The following is a 20,962-nucleotide window of genomic DNA, read 5'->3' as shown; positions in this document are numbered from 1 at the left end:
AACTGAAGTGACAGCCACTTCTGTCAATCGAGCAAACCGCGATCGACGTTCGTCTCTTTCCCACCCACTACAAGCGCAAAGCATGCCGTGCGCGACGCACCAAAACAGAGAGAGAGCGCGCGCGAGCACGCTATCAGTGGGGTGCGTTCGCAGAACGAGAGAGCGCGCTCTCTCGCAGCGCCTGCTGCGACTTTGTCGCTCATTCGTTGAGTTGGCCGTCGCGTCGTTGAACGTGCTTTGCTCGCGCGGAGATTCAAAGGGAAAATGTGCAATTAGAAATAGTGTTTTTTACGTGAAATTTGGGGTATTTTTAAAGTTTTGAAAAGTTGTAGTGAAGAGAATAATTAACATAATTGAGTTGAAGTAATTTCTCCAAAGAAGTTAGACTGGTAAGTACGGAGAATGAGGTGAATTTGTGGGTGATAGAACAAACGAGGAACCCGATTTGCATTTTATGTTTGAAATGCAAACATCGAAAAACGGTTTTTACTGAAAATAGGTCATTTTTGGATGTTTTTTGTTCTAAAATTGTTTTAAATTTTTCAAAGTTTTTGACAAGTATAATTGAATAATGTACATAAAAAAAAATATTTTAAGAATAACTTTTTTTTTGAGAAATAGAAATGTAAAAAAAGATGTTAGCATTTCAAACATTATGAGTTATGGATTTTATTTTATTGCATGGAGTTGGAGTACGGTCTAAGGTGGGACGATAAATAGATCTGGCTTTTTTTGTTTAGGCTTTCATCAAATAATAGATAACATAACAGACCTCAAAATTGTATGTAAGTTTTAATAACCGAATAGTCAACAATCATATACCTTGCTAATGTCAACTTTTTCTGACCTTTTCCAAGTGCGACACAAACTCCGCACAGTTTCTCCATCGAGAACATATTTGAAATTGAAATCAACTTCCACCAAATTTTCACAGTGCTCCGTGAAAGATTTTAAGGTCTCTAGAGACAGATAACAATGCGCTATTTTGAGGTATTTTAAATTTCTAAAAAAGTCAGACATTGTAATATCAGCGGTAGGAGTTCTGATCTTTCCAAAGTCCAACCTTTCCAGCGACTGCAATGATGCAAATAAAGTAAAAATTTCAGACCAGGCATTGAAATGGCAGTAATGAAGCGTCAGATCACGAAATTGGTCAGTTTTTTGCAAAAATTCTTTCAAGTTGAGAGGTTGTACGCGAGTAAGATGTAGCTTTTTGAGCTTGGTGAGCCCTTCGAGATCGCTGAAGTCAGCGAGTACGGGGCTGTTCTGACGATACTGTCCAAAAATGGTCAGAGATGTGAGTTCGGGCATGAGGTTGAGAAATGTTGGCGAAAGGGATGACGGCTGCCATTGTAGTGTCACTCTGAGGTTGCTTAGGGTGGGAAGTGCTGCACCGATTTGTTCCAAAGTCTAAAAAAAAATTTTTAGAAATTGACAAATTTATTTAAATATTTCAAAACCTACCTCATTTCCAAACGTGTCAGCCTGAACGTCCAAACTCGTGAGTACCTTCATCTGCAGCACATCATGCAAAATATTTTCGATGGAAATGAGTTGGACAATTTCAAGTGAGGTTTTCTTTTTCTGAAGGAACTCGCCCAACTTTCGATCGTTTTGTGACTGACCAAACCGGAACTGCTTCAGCCGTGGACAAATGCGATCGAATATATCCAAAATTTGTGTTTGCGCACTGTACACTTCAAGCTGCTTCAACTTATCCAATGTAAAGTCACTTTCAGTTTCAGCAACATCATTATCACAAGCGTAGCTTAAATACCTCAAGTTTGACGTTTTACCCAGCAGGGCTACCAACGTTTCAGTCGAAATGACACAATTTTCTAACCTCAAAAAGGTCAACTCTGGCCCGATGGATTCCCACCACGAGTCGATGGTCAGTACGGTTGTATCCTTTAGGGTAACTGCACGAGCCGGTATCGAGCAGATTGGTGTACAGTTGCGGTCCATTACCAATAGCGGTGGTTTGAGATGAACCCGGCTCATCAAGGCCGGACTTCCGTCGACGATCTGCCTCCAGCGGCGGCATGTGCGACGAGCTGATAGTACGCCTTGCAGGTTTAGGTTTTTGAAGATTTCTTCGCACACTTCGACTGGTAGTTGGTTCATCTTGATGAGGAGTTGTTAGTTGATTCAGGGAATTTTAGAGGTTCTGTAATTATAAGATGAAATAGGTAAAGCTATAATATTCTACCTATTTTTTGGTTTTGAGTAACAGTGTTGCCAACTTTACTGACTATTTTAAAAAAAATCTTCTTCCAGAACCATGTTCTCCTTCCCGGCCCTGCCCGTCGAGTACAGCAACTTCCACCGTTCGTCCCAGCTGGTGTCCAACGCGCTCGCCATGAGCAACACCCCGCCGGGCTACCCGTCGCCGTGGCTCGTGCCCGGCCAGGACTACTCCCCTCTATCCTACTCGGCAATCCAGTCGCACAACTCAGCCGCACCCATCAATCATCCCCCCGTTGATCCCAAACAGCTCGAGCAGCGCAAGGAAAAGTCCCGCGATGCTGCGCGATCCCGAAGAGGCAAGGAGAACTCCGAGTTCTACGAGCTGGCCAAGATGCTACCGCTGGAGGCGGCCATCACGGGTCAGCTGGACAAGGCGTCGATCATCCGGCTGACGATGAGCTACCTCAAGCTGAAGGAGTTCAGCGAGCAGGGAGTTCCGACTTGGCCTAGGGAATCCATACGATCCAACGACATCTTCGAGAACCACATCGGAACGCACATCCTGCACCTGCTGGACGGGTTCTCGCTCGCCACCAGCGTAGACGGACGCTTCCTGTACATCTCCGAGACGGTCACCAACTGCCTGGGGTTGTCCCAGATCGAGCTGACCGGAAGCAGCATCTTCGACTACGTCCACAAGGACGATCACGCCGAGCTGGAGCACCATCTCGGCATCAAGAAGAATCCCGACTACTCGGACTACGTGTATCCGGAGCACTCGACACCTTCCCCGTCCAAGGACGTCAAGCCGGAGCACCTGTCGGAATCATTCCAGGGAGACGATCGAGCCCTCTGCATCCGGATGAAGTCCACGCTCACCAAGCGGGGTTGCCACTTCAAATCGTCCGGCTACCGGGTGATCCTGCTGCTGTGCCGACTCCGCAAGCGGAACGCCGACATCGATCAGCGCCAGTCCATGATCGGATCGGTCGGCATCGGCATGGAACTTCTGCCTCCGGCACTGCACGAGATCAAGCTGGAGTCGGACATGTTCACGTTCCGGACGGGGCTGGACCTCGTGATTGTGCACTGCGAGGCGAGGATCACCAGCTTTTTGGGCTACTCGGCAGAGGAACTGCTCGGGAAGAGCGTCTACTCGCTGTGCCACGGCCAGGACATTGAGAAACTTCGGCGGAGTCACAGAGAGCGTAAGATTTTCACCCTATCCCCAAAACCAAATTACTCAAACCCAACCCTCTTCCCGCAAACAGTGATCGAAAAGGGCCAAATCCTGACCCCATTCTACCGGATCCTGCACAAAACGGCCGGCTACTTCTGGATCCAAACGTGCTACACGATGGTCTGCCAGTCTAAGAGCGCGGCCGACCAGACGGTGGTGTGCGTCAACTACGTCATCAGTGGGCCCGAGCGGGACAGCCCGATTCTGGACATCACGCAGGTGCCGAACCTGAGCGCCGAGGACTGCGACAGCGGATTCCGGGTGAAGCGAAGCGCAACGGCCACCTCGGCGGAGGTGGAGATCAACGGTGAGGATCACGACCTGAACGGGAATCAGCTGTGCAGTAAGGTGAGGAGTCTTGAACGGGAGTTTTGGATCATGAAATAACCAAGTAACTTCTCAATTTCAGAAACCACGAATCAAGGCAGAAAGTCCTGAGCGCGTCTCCATTATCGAGCACCACGTGCAGACTGAGAAGAAGTCTTCGAGTGGCAGGAAGAGCTCCTCGAACCGGGCCAGTGTAATCCGGATGTCGAACAAGACGTCCTCCAAGAAGGTGCTTCAGGAAAGCGAATAGAGTTCACAAATTGTAAGGTCCTGAGTAATTTTGAAAGATTTTTTATATAGTTTTTAAAGGGATTAGGAGTACGAGCCACTTTTGGTTTTACTCAGGAACTAAGTTTAGTACAAATATGCAATTTAAAGAATACTTAATGGAAATGCCCACTTCATCAGTTAAAGTAATAGGGAATTACGTGCAAAAGTTAATCGTCCAGTGCCAAAATGCAACTGTAGTTATAAAGCAAAAATACCAATAAGATTTAGAATAATAAAAATAAACTCTTAAATTTAATTTTCGCGAATGTTTTCAATCCAAAAAATCCCGTAATTTAAAACTTTGAGAAGCTTTTTGACTACCGTTATCTGGGGTGAATCGGGACACAAGTGGCGAATTGGGACAGCTGTTTCAACAATGTTGCAGCCTAATATTTTGATATTTTTGAGTGGTTTCGGGTAGACCAGATTCAGAGCAACAAAATGTGTACATTCATTTCCAAATTTGAAGCTTTTAACTGCTCTAAAACGTGCTGTCCCTATTCAGACAGTAGTCCCGATTCGCCCCAGATGACGGTACATCAACTCTATCTTGAAAGATTTGATTCACCGATTTCGACTCCAACTGCAACTCTTATCAATGCTTTTGACTCCGAGTCATCAACTATCAACACAAGTTCAGAACTCACGAAAATCTTCGTCGATTAAAGATTAACCTCGAGATTAACTCACCGTAACTTCACCACTAAAATGTACTCCATTATTTCTGTCCAAAAACATTCTTCACTTCACCAAAATCAACCGTCTCCAAATGAATAAATCAAACTTTGACAGAACTCAGTATCAAAACAACAACGCTCCTTCTCCGTTTGTCTCGTCTCCATGTCATCGCTCCATCTCTTTTTCTCCCTCTCGCAAACCAAAGCAAGCCTCTCTCCAGCAAATCAAAACAAACCAAGAGAGTGAGAGCGAACTCTCAAACTCTCTCAGCGCGCGCGGTCCTCCCGCTATCACCTGTGGTGGGGTCCGTTCTCAAACTTCTCCGTGTGGCCTACTGCCTGCTTCATTCGTTGGTTCGCTCGCGCGCTCGCCAAACGTGTTTCCAGAGAATACAAAAAAGTCCGAAAATGTGCAATTAGGAGACTTGTGCGGTTGGAAAGTTGCAGGAAAATTCGAATTTAAATTGAGTTTTTAGTGGATCCAATAGACAGAAATCGAACCCTGCTAGAGTGTCCTGACTCGGGAAGAAACCTGTGGAACCGGAACCGACGTGGAAGCGAATTCGTAAGTGTTTTCTCGAAGGATAAACCTTTGGGACTTGGCCGAGCGAGGAACCTGATTTGCGTTTTCGGCTCGAAATGCAAACATCGAAAAACGGTTCCTTATGGGGAATTTTTGGGGGGGTGTGTGATTGGGGGCGCTTCGTGGCAGTTTTTTGAAGGGACAGTAGTTGTTTAAACAATTATTAAATCATATCAAATGTGTGAAAATAAAAAAGTGCAAGAAAGATTTCACTTTTACGACCATGAAGCAAATCAATAATTTTAATCTGTGAAAATATCAACACAATAAAATAACATAAACTAACATCAAATTATAAGATGATTTGTATTTTTTAAGAAATTCCAATATAAAAAATGATTAAAATAATAATTCATTTAAAAATATCAAAAACCAAAACTTAAAGTTTGGCTACTATATAATATTACAAAGAAGAAACTTCTTTTTAGCTTTTATTAAAAAAAAATCTAACTTAGTAGTTTTGAATGAACTGGGCAGATCCCAAAAAACTAAAAATAACATTCTTTGAAAAACCTGAAATGCATTGACCAAGCCCATTCTGGGGGGGTGGAGAAAGTACTCGCGCGCGAAAAGCGGTGTTGGCATTTCAAACACCGAAATTTATGGTCCATTAACACCTCTGTCAGTGTGTCTTTTTTCTCCGCATGCATCCCCAAATCATGATTTTTAAGTAAATTTTTTTCTCAAAAATTCTCACAAGATGTTCTTCAAGTTTGATTCAATTTGTCTTGATTTGTGATTTAAAATTTATTTAAAATTAATTGGAATGTTGGTGGTTTTGGAACACTATTATCAGCTCTTCAAAATAATCGTGATTTATTGGAAATCAATAAAGCAAATATATTTGGATTAAAAAATTGAATATTTAAAAAAAAATGGTTATTCTAAATCGTTTGATAAGATAGTAATAATTTAAAAAAAATCATTAGTGTTAGGCCAGAGCCAAATTTCCCAAAATTTACATTTCAAAAGATTTTGTATTGTTGTTTGTTTAAAAATATTTTGAAAACCAATGATCGAAAAACAAGTTGACTTTCAATAACTGTTGTATCTTTTTCCTCGAATTTGGTCAGAGTCAAAAGATATAAACTTCTTTTATATAAAAAAAAAAATTAAAAACAATCAAGAATCAAAAAAATAAAGAATTAATGAAAACAAAAGAAATAGAATTTTATTTTTTCTAAAAAAGGATTTTTTTAATTAAACAATTTAAACGACAATTAAACAAAAATAAACAATTTAGGAATTTATAATTTGTTTTACTTTAATTTTTAGAATGTGAAGAATTTTACATTCTTAAAATTTAAATTTCAAGAATTTTGAAAATTTTAAGAATTTTAAAAATTTTAAGAATTTTAAGAATTTTAAAAATTTAAAGAATTATAAGGATTTTAGGAATTTTAAGAATTTTAAGAATTTTAAGAATTTTAAGAATTTTAAGAATTTTAAGAATTTTAAGAATTTTAAGAATTTTAAGAATTTTAAGAATTTTAAGAATTTTAAGAATTTTAAGAATTTTAAGAATTTTAAGAATTTTAAGAATTTTAAGAATTTTAAGAATTTTAAGAATTTTAAGAATTTTAAGAATTTAAAGAATTTAAAGAATTTTAAAAATTTTAAGAATTTTAAGAATTTTAAGAATTTTAAGAATTTTAAGAATTTTAAGAATTTTAAGAATTTTAAGAATTTTAAGAATTTTAAGAATTTAAAGAATTTAAAGAATTTAAAGAATTTAAAGAATTTAAAGAATTTAAAGAATTTAAAGAATTTAAAGAATTTAAAGAATTTAAAGAATTTAAAGAATTTAAAGAATTTAAAGAGTTTAAAGAATTTAAAGAATTTAAAGAATTTAAAGAATTTAAAGAATTTAAAGAATTTAAAAAAATTAAAAAAATTAAAGAATTTAAAGAATTTAAAGAATTTAAAGAATTTAAAGAATTTAAAGAATTTAAAGAATTTAAAGAATTTAAAGAATTTAAAGAATTTAAAGAATTTAAAGAATTTAAAGAATTTAAAGAATTTAAAGAATTTAAAGAATTTAAAGAATTTAAAGAATTTAAAGAATTTAAAGAATTTAAAGAATTTAAAGAATTTAAAGAATTTAAAGAATTTAAAGAATTTAAAGAATTTAAAGAATTTAAAGAATTTAAAGAATTTAAAGAATTTAAAGAATTTAAAGAATTTAAAGAATTTAAAGAATTTAAAGAATTTAAAGAATTTAAAGAATTTAAAGAATTTAAAGAATTTAAAGAATTTAAAGAATTTAAAGAATTTAAAGAATTTAAAGAATTTAAAGAATTTAAAGAATTTAAAGAATTTAATGAATTTAAAGAATTTAAAGAATTTAAAGAATTTAAAGAATTTAAAGAATTTAAAGAATTTAAATAATTTAAATAATTTAAAGAATTTAAAGAATTTAAAGAATTTAAATAATTTAAATAATTTAAAGAATTTAAAGAATTTAAAGAAATTCAAGAATTTCAAGAATTTAAAGAACTTTAAACTTTTTTAGAATTTAAAGAATTTTAAGAGTTTAATTTTATAATGAAATTTTATTTTTTAAAGAACTCATATTTGAAGAAATTTAAAATTTAAGTAAATTAGAAATAAAAAAAATTAATAAAAAAATGAGAATTTAAAGAACTTTTTATTGTTTTGTTTTTTTTGTTGTTTTTTGAAGAATTAGAATTGGCTCAAAACTAAATAATTAAAATAACATAAAAGGGAAACCACGCAAGAAAACTTATTTAAGTGGCCAGGTCTACTGCGTTGCATTAACCGTAGAGGCTGATTCTGAGAACGTTTTCCTCGGAATCAACGTGGTAGGAAGGATGCGTGGACATACCGTATCAAATGCTGCAAATCAGTTATGATGTGGTATGAAAGTGGACAAGGGATAAATCATTTGATTGTTGAACTACAAAAATAACTTTGTTTCTTCCCTTATTCCAGCATTATGTTCCCGTTTTCCTCGCTGCAAGTCGAGTACAGCAACTTCCACCGTTCGTCCCAGATCATGTCCAACGCGCTGAGCATGACCAACTCGGCGGGCTTCCCCCACTCGTGGATCGTGTCGGGGCAGGACTTCTGTCCGATCACGTACTCGTCGATCCAGAGCCACAACTCGGCCGTTTCCAGCAACCTGCAGCAGGTCGAGCCGGGGCTGATCGAGCTGAGGAAGGAAAAATCGCGGGATGCGGCGCGATCGCGGAGGGGGAAGGAGAACTTTGAGTTTTACGAGCTGGCGAAGATGTTGCCGCTGCCAGCTGCGATTACCAGTCAGTTGGACAAGGCGTCGATCATCCGGTTGACGATCAGCTACCTGAAGCTGAAGGAGTTTAGCGAGAATGGGGTGCCGTCGTGGTGTAAGGAACCGATCGGGTTTCAGAACTACAACTCGCCGCAGTACTTTAACGAGATGTTTGAGACGCACTTGGGCACGCACATTCTGCAATCGCTGGACGGCTTTGCGCTGTCTACGGGGGTTGACGGACGCTTCCTGTACATCTCCGAGACGGTGTCGATCTACCTTGGCTTGTCCCAAGTGGAGATGACCGGCAGCAGTATCTTCGACTACGTCCACAAGCAAGATCACGCCGAGCTTGAACACCAACTGGGCGTCAAGAAGAACTCCGAGTACTCCGGCTACGTCTACGCGGACGACCCACCCGAGAAAACCGTCCTAAAAATCGCATCCTCAAAAGACCCGAAACCAACCCAGTTTGCCGAATCCTACGAAGGTGACGATCGCGCCTTCTGCATCCGAATGAAGTCAACCCTCACCAAGCGCGGCTGCCACTTCAAATCCTCCGGCTATCGGGTGATCCTCCTCCTTTGTCACCTCCGCAAACGAAACGCCCACTCAGACGTCGATCACGTCTCGACCTCGTCCTCGTCCTCCTCCGACAGACAAACCGTCATCGGAATGGTCGGAATCGGGATCGCGCTCCCACCACCCTCGCTGCACGAGATCAAGCTCGAGTCGGACATGTTTGTGTTCCGGACCAGTCTGGATCTGACCATCATTCACTGCGAGAATAGGTTTGTTATATAGTGCGAGCGCGCCCCCTTAAAAACTGATAGGTTGGTTAAGAACACTCACTTGGCATCGTTGCAGGATCGCTAGCTTTCTGGACTACACGGCGGACGAGCTGAACGGGAAGAGCATCTACTCGCTGTGCCACGGGCAGGATGCGCACAAGCTGAGGAAGAGTCACAGTGAATGTGAGTATCTTTTCTAGATTTGTGGGTAATTTCCATATTTAACACTCTGCTGCTTGAATTTATTTAAAGACAATTTTTGGGATGTCAATTTGAGCACTTTTTTGTCAAAAACTTTACTTTTGTAACAGTAGAATAAATTTTTCAAACCGTTCAAATTGTTGCCCCACCACCTTCCTCGAGGATCTGGGCACGCTAGTGGTCGAGATTGCCACCAGATTCGCATTCGCATGGAGTTGGTGATTTTAGCGGGTTGCAGACTGGATTTCGTCATGTGTGTATAATGATTAGCAAGCCTAGGTTGCTTAGAAATTGATTTAAGGGAATTAAAACCGGTTATACCAGAACAGAACAGGCAACAACATGATGAAAGACATCCATTGCCGGTCGCTCCCATTTCCACCATTCACCCGCTTAGAGTTTTAACTTAGAAAAAAAAATTTAAAAAAAAATTCAAGATTTTGTTGTTTAATACTCAAATTTTTATAACGTACATTATGGGTATCAAATGACACAACGTCATTTTCACAATGTTAGTATCGTTTAATTAATACTACAATTTTGCATAATTTAAAATGTTGGTATCAAACGACGAGTCATTTTTTAAAGATTTTCACTAGATTAGAATTCTTTATATATTTCTTAAATTTTCACAAATAATTGTACTTTTTTTAAATACTAAAAATCTCTTAATTTGATAACCGGGTAAAAAAAACGCAAAATTCTGTATAAAATTTCAGCAGATTAGACTTTTAGTTTCGAAAGATTTAAATTTTCACAAAACCGTATTTTTCCTTATTTATAAAATTGTCAAATTTGTCTAAGGCTGATGAAAATATTGTTTGAAGTTTATGTCCCTCGACTCTGACTTAAGTCGAGGAGGGGAGTGGTGGGGTGCGGTAATTACAAATTATAAAAGTGGAAATTACAAGCCATGGATTCAACATTTTAACGAAAAATTGATTTTAAATGACTTTTATCCAGTCCAGTTATTACGATATCAATAGTTTTCAAAATATCATAGTATTGACGAAAAATTTCTATTTCGCAATAAAAAAAACATTTTGCGGTACTGTACATCGAAATTTTCTCAAAAATTCAAAAAATTAACGGTTTTAGACAAATGTATGCCAAAAAGTTGAAAGACATAAGGTCGAATACCAAAAAGTCGAATGGACAAATGGTCGAAAGTGGACAAAAGGTCGAATGGACAAAACGTCGAAAGAACAAAAAATCGAATTAAAAAAAAACATTTTACGAAACAAAACTTTTCATGTGAGCAAATAAAAAAAAAATACACAAATATTGAATGTTTTTCTTAAATTTCACTTCTTTATTTCAGAGATATATTTTTAAAGTCAGATTTGTCTTAGGATCTATTGTGACCGTGAAAGATAGATTAAAAAGGATAGAAAACTTGGAAAAATATTTGAGTAGAAAAACTTTTTCATTTTTCGAAAATTTCGGAAGGACAAAAACTTTGAAAAATATTCGCAACGGCCAATTAGGCCATCATAAATTTTATTTCAAGTTTCCTTTAAAATTGCTCAAAAAATCAGAGGGCAAGATTGAGTAAATTGACATTTTTATTTAAAAAAAACCTGTACAATTGATTGAAAATTAATTTAAATATATTTTATTACAATTTGAAAAAGAAATAAAACTTTAGGAAACAAAAAATTTCATAAATTAATTGATATTTTGCCCTTGATTTGAGCAGAAAGACAAAAGCTTTAAATTATGATGAAACGATGAAAATTATGATTTCTATAAAATGTTCAAAATACATCAAAAAGAAGTTTTCAGCAAATTTTAAAATTTCTTAAAAGTTTTATTTTTAAATAGGATTGTTTGAATACTTTCTCAATGAAAATGAGTTCGAATTGGAAAGAAGAATGCATTTTTGAATTCTTGGGACAATTTCACACGAAGAAAATTTAAAATTTATTTTTAAGTTTCAAGAGGCCAATTCTCACTGGCCGATTTCGAGCATTTTTTTTTATTCAACTCAAACTTTTTGGGGGCCTTTCTTATAACCAAAGAATACATTTTGTTTCATTGATTCACCCATAAAAATCTCCATATAATTTTGGCAGCTATCCATACAAAAATGGTACGTAAATGTTCGAAAATGTGTATATTATGAAGAAATTTTCTGATCGGTTTGGTGTCTTCGGCAAACTTGTAGGTATTGATGACCCGAGCAGACGGAAATATTTGGGAATAACATTTTTTGATATTTGAAAATACTAGGCCAATAACATTTAATATAAATTTATATTTATAAATAACAATAACAAGATTTGTTATTCGTCGTTATGATTTTTTTTTGTTATCGAATTGTTATTGTTATAACAGACTAATACTATTTTTAGTAATTCTTCGAACAAATCTTTTTTATGATTTTTTGTTATTTTAACAACTAATCCGATCATCCCAATAACAGTTGGAGGTATTCTTCCATAACAAAAAATGTTTTTCCAAAGTTGTTTTGGCTTTCAACCAATAGACACCAAACCAATAACAAATTTTGTTATGATAACATAAATTGTTATTAAACTCTTATGCAAAAATTGATTTTCAATGAAGATTCCATAACACTTTCTGTTATTTTAACAATATTTGTTATTGAAATGGCATGAATTTTATTATTACCGTCTGCCCGGGAAAGACTATTCAGAAAAAAATGGTACACGGAAATTAATTGCTGATTTTTTTATTAATTTTTTTTTACGAAGATGTAATTTTGCAAAATCTATGTTTTATATTTTTTAAATATTTGGATATGTTTTTTACGGGGACAAAAAACCGCAACTTTTTAAACATAGAAAAGTATGGAAAAAAATTGCCATTGAGTTATATTTCTTGAAAAATAATTGCAATTCACAAAAATAAAAGTTTTACATAAAAAAGTTTGACTGCAGTTTGTAAAATCTAGTTTACAATTGAAAAATACTCTACAGTTTTTTTCAATATAAAGTCCACAATTTTCAAGGTATAGCCACCTAAAGTTTAATTTTACCTGGAAAATTTAAGTTTTTCGATTATTTTTTAAAATGGTGTTCATAATTTTCCATTCCTGCAATGTTTTTTTTTATAAGCCTGATGCAAATATATTTTTCAAAAATCTTTTGAATTTTAATGAATTTTCAATGTTTTAAGCCAAAAAAAGTTTGTTTTCTGTAAAAATTGAACTTTCGTCGAATCATTTTTTGAAAACTAATTATTGCAATGTTGAAATGTTGAAACTTTGGCTTGTAGTTTTTTTTATATAAATACAGCGAATTAAATAAAAAAAATACCAAAAATCTATTTTCAATCAATTTTTGATCTTTAAAAAGCATTGAAAAGAACAACCTTTGAAATTTAAAAAAAATTAAGGTTGGAAATAGAATTTGCAAATATAAAAAAAAACATTTAGGGGTTAAATTTGGATGTGGTTTTTAATAACATTTCCTATTTTTTAGTAAAAATAAGTATGCAGTGATTTTTGTAGTGTCCCAGACTATGCCTCTACGCATTTTTTACATTTAATGATAATGAGCAGAAAATGTGAAAAACGAGCAAAATATTAAAAAAGTGACTGTAAAAGCATGAAAAAATTAGAAAGGCAAAAGAAAATGATTGGCCAAATACTACCAAAAACAAAGATAAACTAAACGTGATAAATGCAAATAAAAAAAACAAAAATAACACAACAACAACATAAAACAAGAAGAGTAAAGTTTTTCGTAGAACAAAAGTTGCTCAAAATGATTTCCTAAACACAGGAAAAATAAAAAAAATCGAAAAAAATTACCAGTAGAGGGTTAAGTCTCATCCGAATCTCAGAAACTTATGGTTCTTTTTACAATGTTATGTTATGTTAAACAAAATTGTTTAAACACTTTTTTCAATTTTCACTCCCCACCAGTAATCCAAAAGGGTCAGGTCCTGACGCCCTTCTACCGCATCCTGAACAAAACGTCCGGCTACTTCTGGATCCAGACGTGCTGCACGATGGTCTGCCAGACGAAGAACATGGCCGACCAGACGGTGATCTGCGTCAACTACATCATCACCCGGCCCGAGCGGGAAAACCTCATCCTGGACATTTCGCAGATGCCGAACGTGGTCCACACGGACTATCACGCTGCGGCCAAGGCCAAACGGGCTGCGGCCGCCGCCGCTGCTGCAGCTGCTGCCGCGGCCGCCATCGATTACGAGCTGGCCGGAGAAGTGAAGGATGACGCCGGTTACATCGGGGATGACCACAAGGAGCTGATTGAAAAGTCGCCGCACAAGGGGCTGATGTTTGAGAAGAAGGATCGGGACGAGCTCAAGTCGACGAGCAAGCGGTTGAAGGCCGGCAGTCCGATCCTGTCGTTGGCCGCGCACGGTGGAGTGGCCACCGGAGGAGGAGCGGGTGGGCTGGTCGGGGAGAACCACGTAGCGGGGGAGAAAAAGTCCTCGAACGGGAAGAAGAGCGCGTCCTCGTCGAATCGGGCCAGCGTGATTCGGGTGCTGAACAAGACGTCGTCGAAGAAGATTCTGCAGGAGAACCATTAGAATTTAGTAGCATTATTGTTAAACAAAACCTCTACAATTTCAGCTGTGCTTGAGCATGTACCAATAATGGCCGTATTTATTGCTTGCTACCAACTCTACTGTACCGAAAAAATAAAACAAATACTCTTCTTCCTTGTGTAACTTAAGGGGCATTTAAAATCTACCAGTTGTAAGGTATATTGTTATTAATCGCACTCGTACTATTACAAACTAAGTGAAATAACTTACCAACCAGTGTCAGTATCATTAGAGGAGGATAAACATCTATCTAGAATACTCTATCAAATATTAGAAATTAGAACACTCAAAGTATGTTTAGTAACATTATTGTAAATCATTATCTTTTTAGGATTATCAAAGCTAGACAGGACAACGTGAATTGATAAATAATGTAAAACTATACTAGTGGAAAACAAAATGCTATATTATGTTTTAGGACTATTGGATATTAGTCAAAATTTGATATGATTTGTATTACTTGTGTGTGTTTTAATTCATCCGAAAACAAAAAAAAAGGTTGATTATCGACTTTTTGAGAGTTCGAGGGAGATTTTTCTATAACAGTGTGGAATTCGAGAGAGAAGAAGGAAAGCTTTGCTGGCTCGCGAGCGAGGGAGGAAACCTAGTAATACTTTTCTCTCCTTGCTCGCGCTCGCGAGCGCAACGTGCTAGCCGTTCGTTCTAAGCTAGTAATTTGTTTATCGAACTTATGAATGCGGGTAATCGGTAAGTAAGCTCAAGTGACAGTGCTTGTTTACAATCGCAGATTCGCCCTATTGAACTGTTACTATGGAGTTGCTCTCGGCAGCTCTGGACTCACGACGAGAACACAAGAGAGAGAATTGTTTCTCGCGAGTGCGCGAGAATACCAACACTGGAATCTATAATGAGCAATTCTCCAAAAAAATTGCTATTTTTTATTTTATTTTAATTTTCTGATTTGTATCAAATTTATGGGCACATTTTCTATTACCAAAGAAGTCATTTTGCATCATTAGTTCGTCCATACAAGTTATCATACAATTTTGACAGCTGTCCATACAAAATCTCCATCTTGGAAACGGATTTTCTGGTCTGGTATATACCGCTTAAAACTTAAAACTTCACACAAAAAATAATTACACTCGTATTTTTTGATTTTAGAGATTTTTTGATATGTTTTAGGGGACAAAAATCCGCTACTTTTGAGCCATAGAGAAACATGGTCAAAAAATCTGCCGCCGAGTTACGATTTTTTGAAAAAATAGTGATTTTAGGAAAAAATCGAAGTTTCAAGCAAAACAAGTTGAGTGACCATTTCTAAAAATATTTTTTTTGAAAAGTTCAGAAAATTTGCTATAAAATTGTCTAAGAGACATTGAAGATTGGACCTCGGGTTGCTGAGATAGAGCCGCTTTAAGAAAAAGAAACACGAATATTGAAGTTTTTTAAATCTCACCAAAACAACCCACCATTTTCTAATGACGATATCTCAGCAACTAATGGTCCGATTTTAAAACATGAAACATTCGTAAAATTTTCCGATCTTTTCGAAAAAAATATTTGGGGGGGGGGGGGGGGGCGTAATATTCAATGTTTTGCCCTTTACAAGGACAATAAAATGCCATCTTTTGAGCTATGGCCAAAGTTGATCAAATTCATGTTGTATTCTTAAAACCTTATTTATCGACCATATCAAATGTAAGGGTTAATTTAAACATTTTGAAAATGTTTTTATTCAAGAGATCGTGAACAAAATGACGCAGAATTATCGTCACTTTAAAATTATAAGCTATTTTGGTGATGTAGAAAAACCATCGTTTTTCCCTTGGTTTTTCCTAAATAATTTTCTTTCGGAGGTTTTATCTCAGCAAACATTAGTTCAATCTTCAATATCTTTGAAGCATATTTTTTTAAATATCCGATATTTTCGAAAAAATGATTTCGAGTTATGGCCTATCTACAATCACTTAGCTTAGGAAATTTCACTTAGCTTAGGAATTTGAATCAATGGAAATGAAGCCGAGCTTCTACAATGGAAAAGTAATCAAATTAGAAACTGACGTATGGTTTGGAAAATTTCAAAATCTACGGTAAGTTGACGTTTCAATATCAAAGGTAAACAAACAACTGCATAGCAACGTATATCAGCCCAGCAAAATTTCTAAGTTGATTGTGGATGACGGCCGTAAGTTGCGTACTTTCCTAAGTATCTACTTTACTTAGATGTTACTAAGTGATTGTAGATAGCCCATTAATCAAGCTTGGTCACGATTTTTACAATGTAGAAATAGTCAAGCTATCAACAAGAAAAGATTTTTTTGTGAATATAACTCGAAAATGATGCACGATTTGTTTAAAATATTTTAATATTTTTTCGACTTTTCCTCCACGTTTTCAAAAATCATATTTTTTTCGAAAAATTGGCAACACTGCCAAGTGAATTTTGACCACTTTATACAGTATCTCAAGATGTTTTTTTTGTCATCCAAAACATCCAAATATTTGATTAATGATTGTTTTACGCAGTCCATTTTCAAGGGCTTAACTATTTTTTCATGAGAAGTCCTAAGCAATATCAACATATTTGCCGAAGACACCAAATCGATCAGAAAATCCGTCCCAAGATACAGAATTTCAATGTTTTCAATGTTAAATACTTTTGTAAAATTTCCTGATCTACCCAAAACAAAAAAATTAAATTTGGTCCGAAATATGAAATTGGTCTTATTGAAAATATCGGAAAATTTTGGAAAAGTTTAATTTTTCAACTATGATAATCCAACCAATAGTTTCCAAGATATAGTCAGTTGCAAATTACATGCTAATTAGGTGACAGTTGAAAAAACTCATGTTCATCGATTTGAATTCTTTTGTGAGGCTGTATCTCAGAAATTAATTGAGCAAATTTTTCAGAGAGAAATCTGTAGGAAATTTATTCAGCTTTTCAAAAATATTTTTTCAGGGCTGTAATTCCAAAACAGAGCACCTTATCAAAAAAAAAACCAAAGTACTTTTCGATTGCTATCAAAATAAGGTGAGGAAGGCAAATTGTTACCACATTTTCAATATAAAAAAAAATCTTCTTTTGAAAAAAATAATATCTCTGGAACCAGATTTTGCATCATCCTGGCTCAAAAGATGTCTTTTTGGATCCCATATGATATATCAAAATAACATTCTAAAATAAAAAAATGTTTTTGAGAATCCAAATTTTACTGAAATAAATTTAAATAAAGAAATTATAACTTTTTAAAGAGTGTAACTATTTTTTAATGGTTCTGATTCTAATTTACAACATTGCATGAGACATCAAATCGATCAGAAAATTCCATCTCAAGATTTTCATAATTGTATGGAAAATTGTATTATACAGTTCAGAATCGCAAATATTTTTTGCGTTGGTTTTCTTCTTGTTGTCGAGGTTAAGTATTAGCCGCAAAATATGCTGAAGTGATTTAGAATTTGTGAATCCAAGATGGCGGTTAAAATGGCAGTGTTGAAATGTTGAAAAATGCATTTTGTAATTTAATAGGCAATCAACTATTTAATTCTACTCAAACTGGGTCGCAAAACTCGAATGTGAAAAGAAAGAAAATTAAAAAAAAAAACTTTTTTTTCGGATAGTCGAACTTCTGATAATCGAAAGTTCGGATAGTCGAATTTGGATTGTAAACTAATTATGCAACATTGCTACTTCTGACATAGGGAATGTATGGAAAAAGTTTCATCCAAATCAAGAACTACAAATTCGCTAAAAATTTTACGAAAATCTGGAAACAAATTTGAGTCTTATCGAAAAATACGAGAATTATTACAATAAAAAAAAGTTACTTAAAATCGTCGGGTTTTCGTCAACAACATTATTGTTTTGATAACGATGACGATACTTCTATCGCAAACGTTCCAACGTAAAATTATCGACGATTACCAGTGTTGGTATTCTCGCGCTCTCGCAAGCAAAAATTCCTCTCTCTCGAGTTCTCGCCGCGAGTCCCGAGCTGCCGAGAGAAACTCGCCGATTGCCCGTGCTCTCCTCCACTTGCGAAACTCAGAATTGCCCGCGAGCGAGGAACAACGTTGACATGCCCTCTTTGGTTGAAGTCTCATAGTCAAGTCAAGGGATCATTTCCGGTCGGCCATGTTTGTTTCAGAAAAAAAACCATTAAAATTTTATTCAGAATGCATTAATAGCAAAAAAACCATGTTGTTCATGAAATGATACCTTCTGCAGCCTTAAAAAAGGAACGTTCAATGACGGTGATTGAACGAAATTTGTATGAGCTTTCAGTCAGCTTTCGTCATCGACAACGATACTTGAATGCTCACACACAACGCCTGCCATGATCGTCATTATAAAGCGACCGTCAGAGTGAACGCACACGAAGTCACTATTTAATTCTCACTTATCTTACACTATTTATGAAGGAATTGCGAGCGGAGAGAGGGAATGAGGCTTAGAAAAGAGTAAACACGTCCGTACTGTGTGAGCGAATAACTTGGATTGATTTTATTTAAAGTCATGTTTGACAGCTAGGGCTGTCTCATTAGTTGTGTGGTTGTGTGCGTGTGATGTTGATTACTGCAGGGTTGGACATCTGCTAACACTCCTCCTCAACGTCGACGCACTTTACTCCAATCGCCGACCGGAAATGTTGAAGTTTCACAGCTCCCAGGGGCTTGGTCAGCAAGTCAGCTTCCATCTGGTCTGTTGAACAGTACTTGACCGCAACCACTCCTTCGTTGACCAAATCCTTCACGAAACAGTACTTTGTGTCGATGTGCTTCGATCTACGCGAAGTCCTGTCGGCAGCTGTCAGAGCGATGCAACTCTGGTTATCCTCGTAGACCACCATCGGCTCAGGAAGTGGTTCCGACAGATCCACCATCAGTTTGCGGAGCCACATGAGCTCCTGGAGACACTCCGCGAGCGCCACGTATTCTGCTTCGGTACTGGACAGCGCAACTGCTGTTTGCTTCCGACAGCCCCAGCCGAGCAGTCCTCCTCCGAGTTTGAAGATGAACCCAGTGTTGGACTTGCGATCGGATGCCTCACCTGCCCAATCCGCATCGACAAAGCACTCGAACTGCAAATTCTGCTTGCCTCCCAGATGTAACTCGTAGTCTAGAGTACCTTTCAGATACCGCAGCACCTTCTTGCCTTCGGTCCAGTCTGCTGTTGTTGCGGTTGTCACACGTCGTCCGAGAATGGAAGTGGCGATGCTAATATCCGGACGAGTGTTGACGGCGATGTACAACAAAGCTCCGATGAGGCTCTGGAACTGTCCTGTGTTCAAAAGAGCTTCGCCATCCTCCTCCCTTTGTTGTAGAAAGCCGCTTGCCATCGGGATCTTCGACGTCTTGCACTGGTCCATACCAAATCGAGCGAGAGTTTTCGAAATGTACGACTTCTGGCTCAGGACATAGTGGCCATCTCCCTTCCTGACGTGGATTCCCAGGAAAAACTTGATGTCACCGAGCTCGACGATCTTGAAACTCTGGCGCAGCAATTTCACAATCGATTCGTATTCCTCAGATGTGTGGCAAGCGACAACGATGTCGTCGACATAGATGAGGACGCAAATCGTGCCTCGGGTGTAGAGGCATTGATCTGCAGAAGAACGCGTGAACTCCATGCTTTTCAACGCCGTGTCGATGCGGTTGTTCCACACACGAGCCGCCTGCTTGAGCCCGTACAAACTCTTCACCAGACGGCAGACGACACTCGGATCTCCGTTGCTGTACCCGGGCGGCTGTCGCATGTATAGCTCCTCCTGCAGCTCACCGTACAGATACGCCGTCCGGATGTCGATGTGCCGCACTATCATCTGCCTCTTGCTTGCCAAGGTGAGTACAGCCCGCAGCGTCACCTGTTTCACAACTGGAGCAAACACCTGGTCGTAGTCGCTTCCGTACTGCTGCGAGAAGCCTTGTGCGACCAATCGTGCTTTGAAGCGGGCAACTTCGCCAGTTTCGTCCTCCTTCCGCTTGAACACCCACTTGCAACCAATAGCTCGTCGATTTGTTGGTAATTGTGTGAGCTTCCAGGTGCCGTTCTCTCGGTGGGCGGCCATCTCCTCCTCCATAGCGGTCTTCCATTGCACACTTTCAACACTGTTCACCGCTTCGTCGTAGGTGCGGGGCTCTGCTGTTGAACCAGCTGCGATTCCGATCGACCCTTCGTACCTTGCAGCTGGAACACCCCGTCCTTCTCGCGTTGACCGTCTGGGACCAAGCGGCACTGGTTGAGCAACTGGCGGGTTATTTTGGTCCAACTGCTCCTCCTGAAGAAGCGCAGGTTCCTCTTCTTGGGCAGCTACATCTTCGTTCGGTCCATCCGGACCGGGTGCAGCTTCGTTCGGTGGTTGACCTCCAAACTCGTCGCCCGATTCGTCCGTTGTCTCATCAAATCCGAAAAACTCGTCGTCGGATTCCGATTCGTCGTTCGCCGCGTTCAAGTGGACAGGAACTTCTTCCGGTTGATCGATTTCCTCTGCTTCACTTTTCTTGCTCGGTGGGGTTAGCTCCAGGAACTTAACATCTCGGCTCACGACGATTTTACCGGATTTCGGATTGAGCAGTCGGTACGCTTTGTGCTCTGACGAGTAACCGACGAACACCACACGCAAACGAGAAATCCGTGAGGGCGGCCCTCCCAATTTGAGTTATGTTGGACAACGCTGAAATCGCACGGAAATCCCTCCCGACTTGAACGGTCTCGAAAATTCACGCACACTATCACAGGAAAATGTCGAAATGTTTCAATTTCATTGACCAAGAACGTAAACACTCGAAAGGAAGCTTTATCTCACACGGCAGTGCTGTGCACATGTATGCGTGCTTAATTTGTATCGCCGATCAGCACAAATTCACTTAGCAGTGTGGTGCAGGAGTGACATGACTAAAATAGATTGAACAATATTGAAGAAT

At 38.0% G+C, this 20,962-nt stretch overlaps 3 protein-coding genes across 4 annotated transcripts; 2 read left to right on the top strand and 1 right to left on the bottom strand.

The window, feature by feature from the left end:
* Positions 1-216: 216 nt before the first annotated feature.
* LOC120413287 (protein trachealess-like) lies at positions 217-4,280 on the top strand. The gene is made up of 4 exons (XM_039574024.1): positions 217-389; positions 2,278-3,395; positions 3,459-3,775; positions 3,837-4,280. The coding sequence occupies exons 2-4, from the start codon at positions 2,282-2,284 to the stop codon at positions 4,002-4,004; spliced, it is 1,599 nt and encodes a 532-aa protein (XP_039429958.1). The 5' UTR covers positions 217-389; positions 2,278-2,281; the 3' UTR covers positions 4,005-4,280.
* On the bottom strand, positions 773-4,914 carry LOC120413288 (uncharacterized). Its single transcript, XM_039574025.2, has 3 exons — positions 4,715-4,914; positions 1,465-2,167; positions 773-1,410 (listed from the first exon to the last, which is right to left on the bottom strand). Exons 2-3 carry the CDS (start codon positions 2,122-2,124, stop codon positions 808-810), a joined length of 1,263 nt encoding a protein of 420 aa, XP_039429959.1. The 5' UTR covers positions 2,125-2,167; positions 4,715-4,914; the 3' UTR covers positions 773-807.
* Positions 4,915-5,009: 95 nt separating this feature from the next.
* Positions 5,010-14,516, top strand: LOC120413313 (protein trachealess-like). Of its 2 annotated transcripts, none has more exons than XM_039574081.2 (4): positions 5,010-5,266; positions 8,237-9,325; positions 9,411-9,508; positions 13,419-14,516. In XM_039574081.2, the coding sequence occupies exons 2-4, from the start codon at positions 8,241-8,243 to the stop codon at positions 14,051-14,053; spliced, it is 1,818 nt and encodes a 605-aa protein (XP_039430015.1). In that variant the 5' UTR covers positions 5,010-5,266; positions 8,237-8,240; the 3' UTR covers positions 14,054-14,516. The 2 variants fall into 2 exon arrangements, with proteins under 2 accessions (XP_039430015.1, XP_039430014.1); XM_039574080.2 differs by having other exon boundaries at positions 5,013-5,266; positions 9,402-9,508.
* Positions 14,517-20,962: the final 6,446 nt, after the last annotated feature.

Source organism: Culex pipiens, chromosome 1 (assembly GCF_016801865.2).
Source record: "Culex pipiens pallens isolate TS chromosome 1, TS_CPP_V2, whole genome shotgun sequence".
NCBI lineage: Eukaryota > Metazoa > Arthropoda > Insecta > Diptera > Culicidae > Culex > Culex pipiens.
The sequence above is the reverse complement of the archived record's forward strand: the minus strand, read 5'-3'. Positions and strand labels throughout refer to the sequence as shown.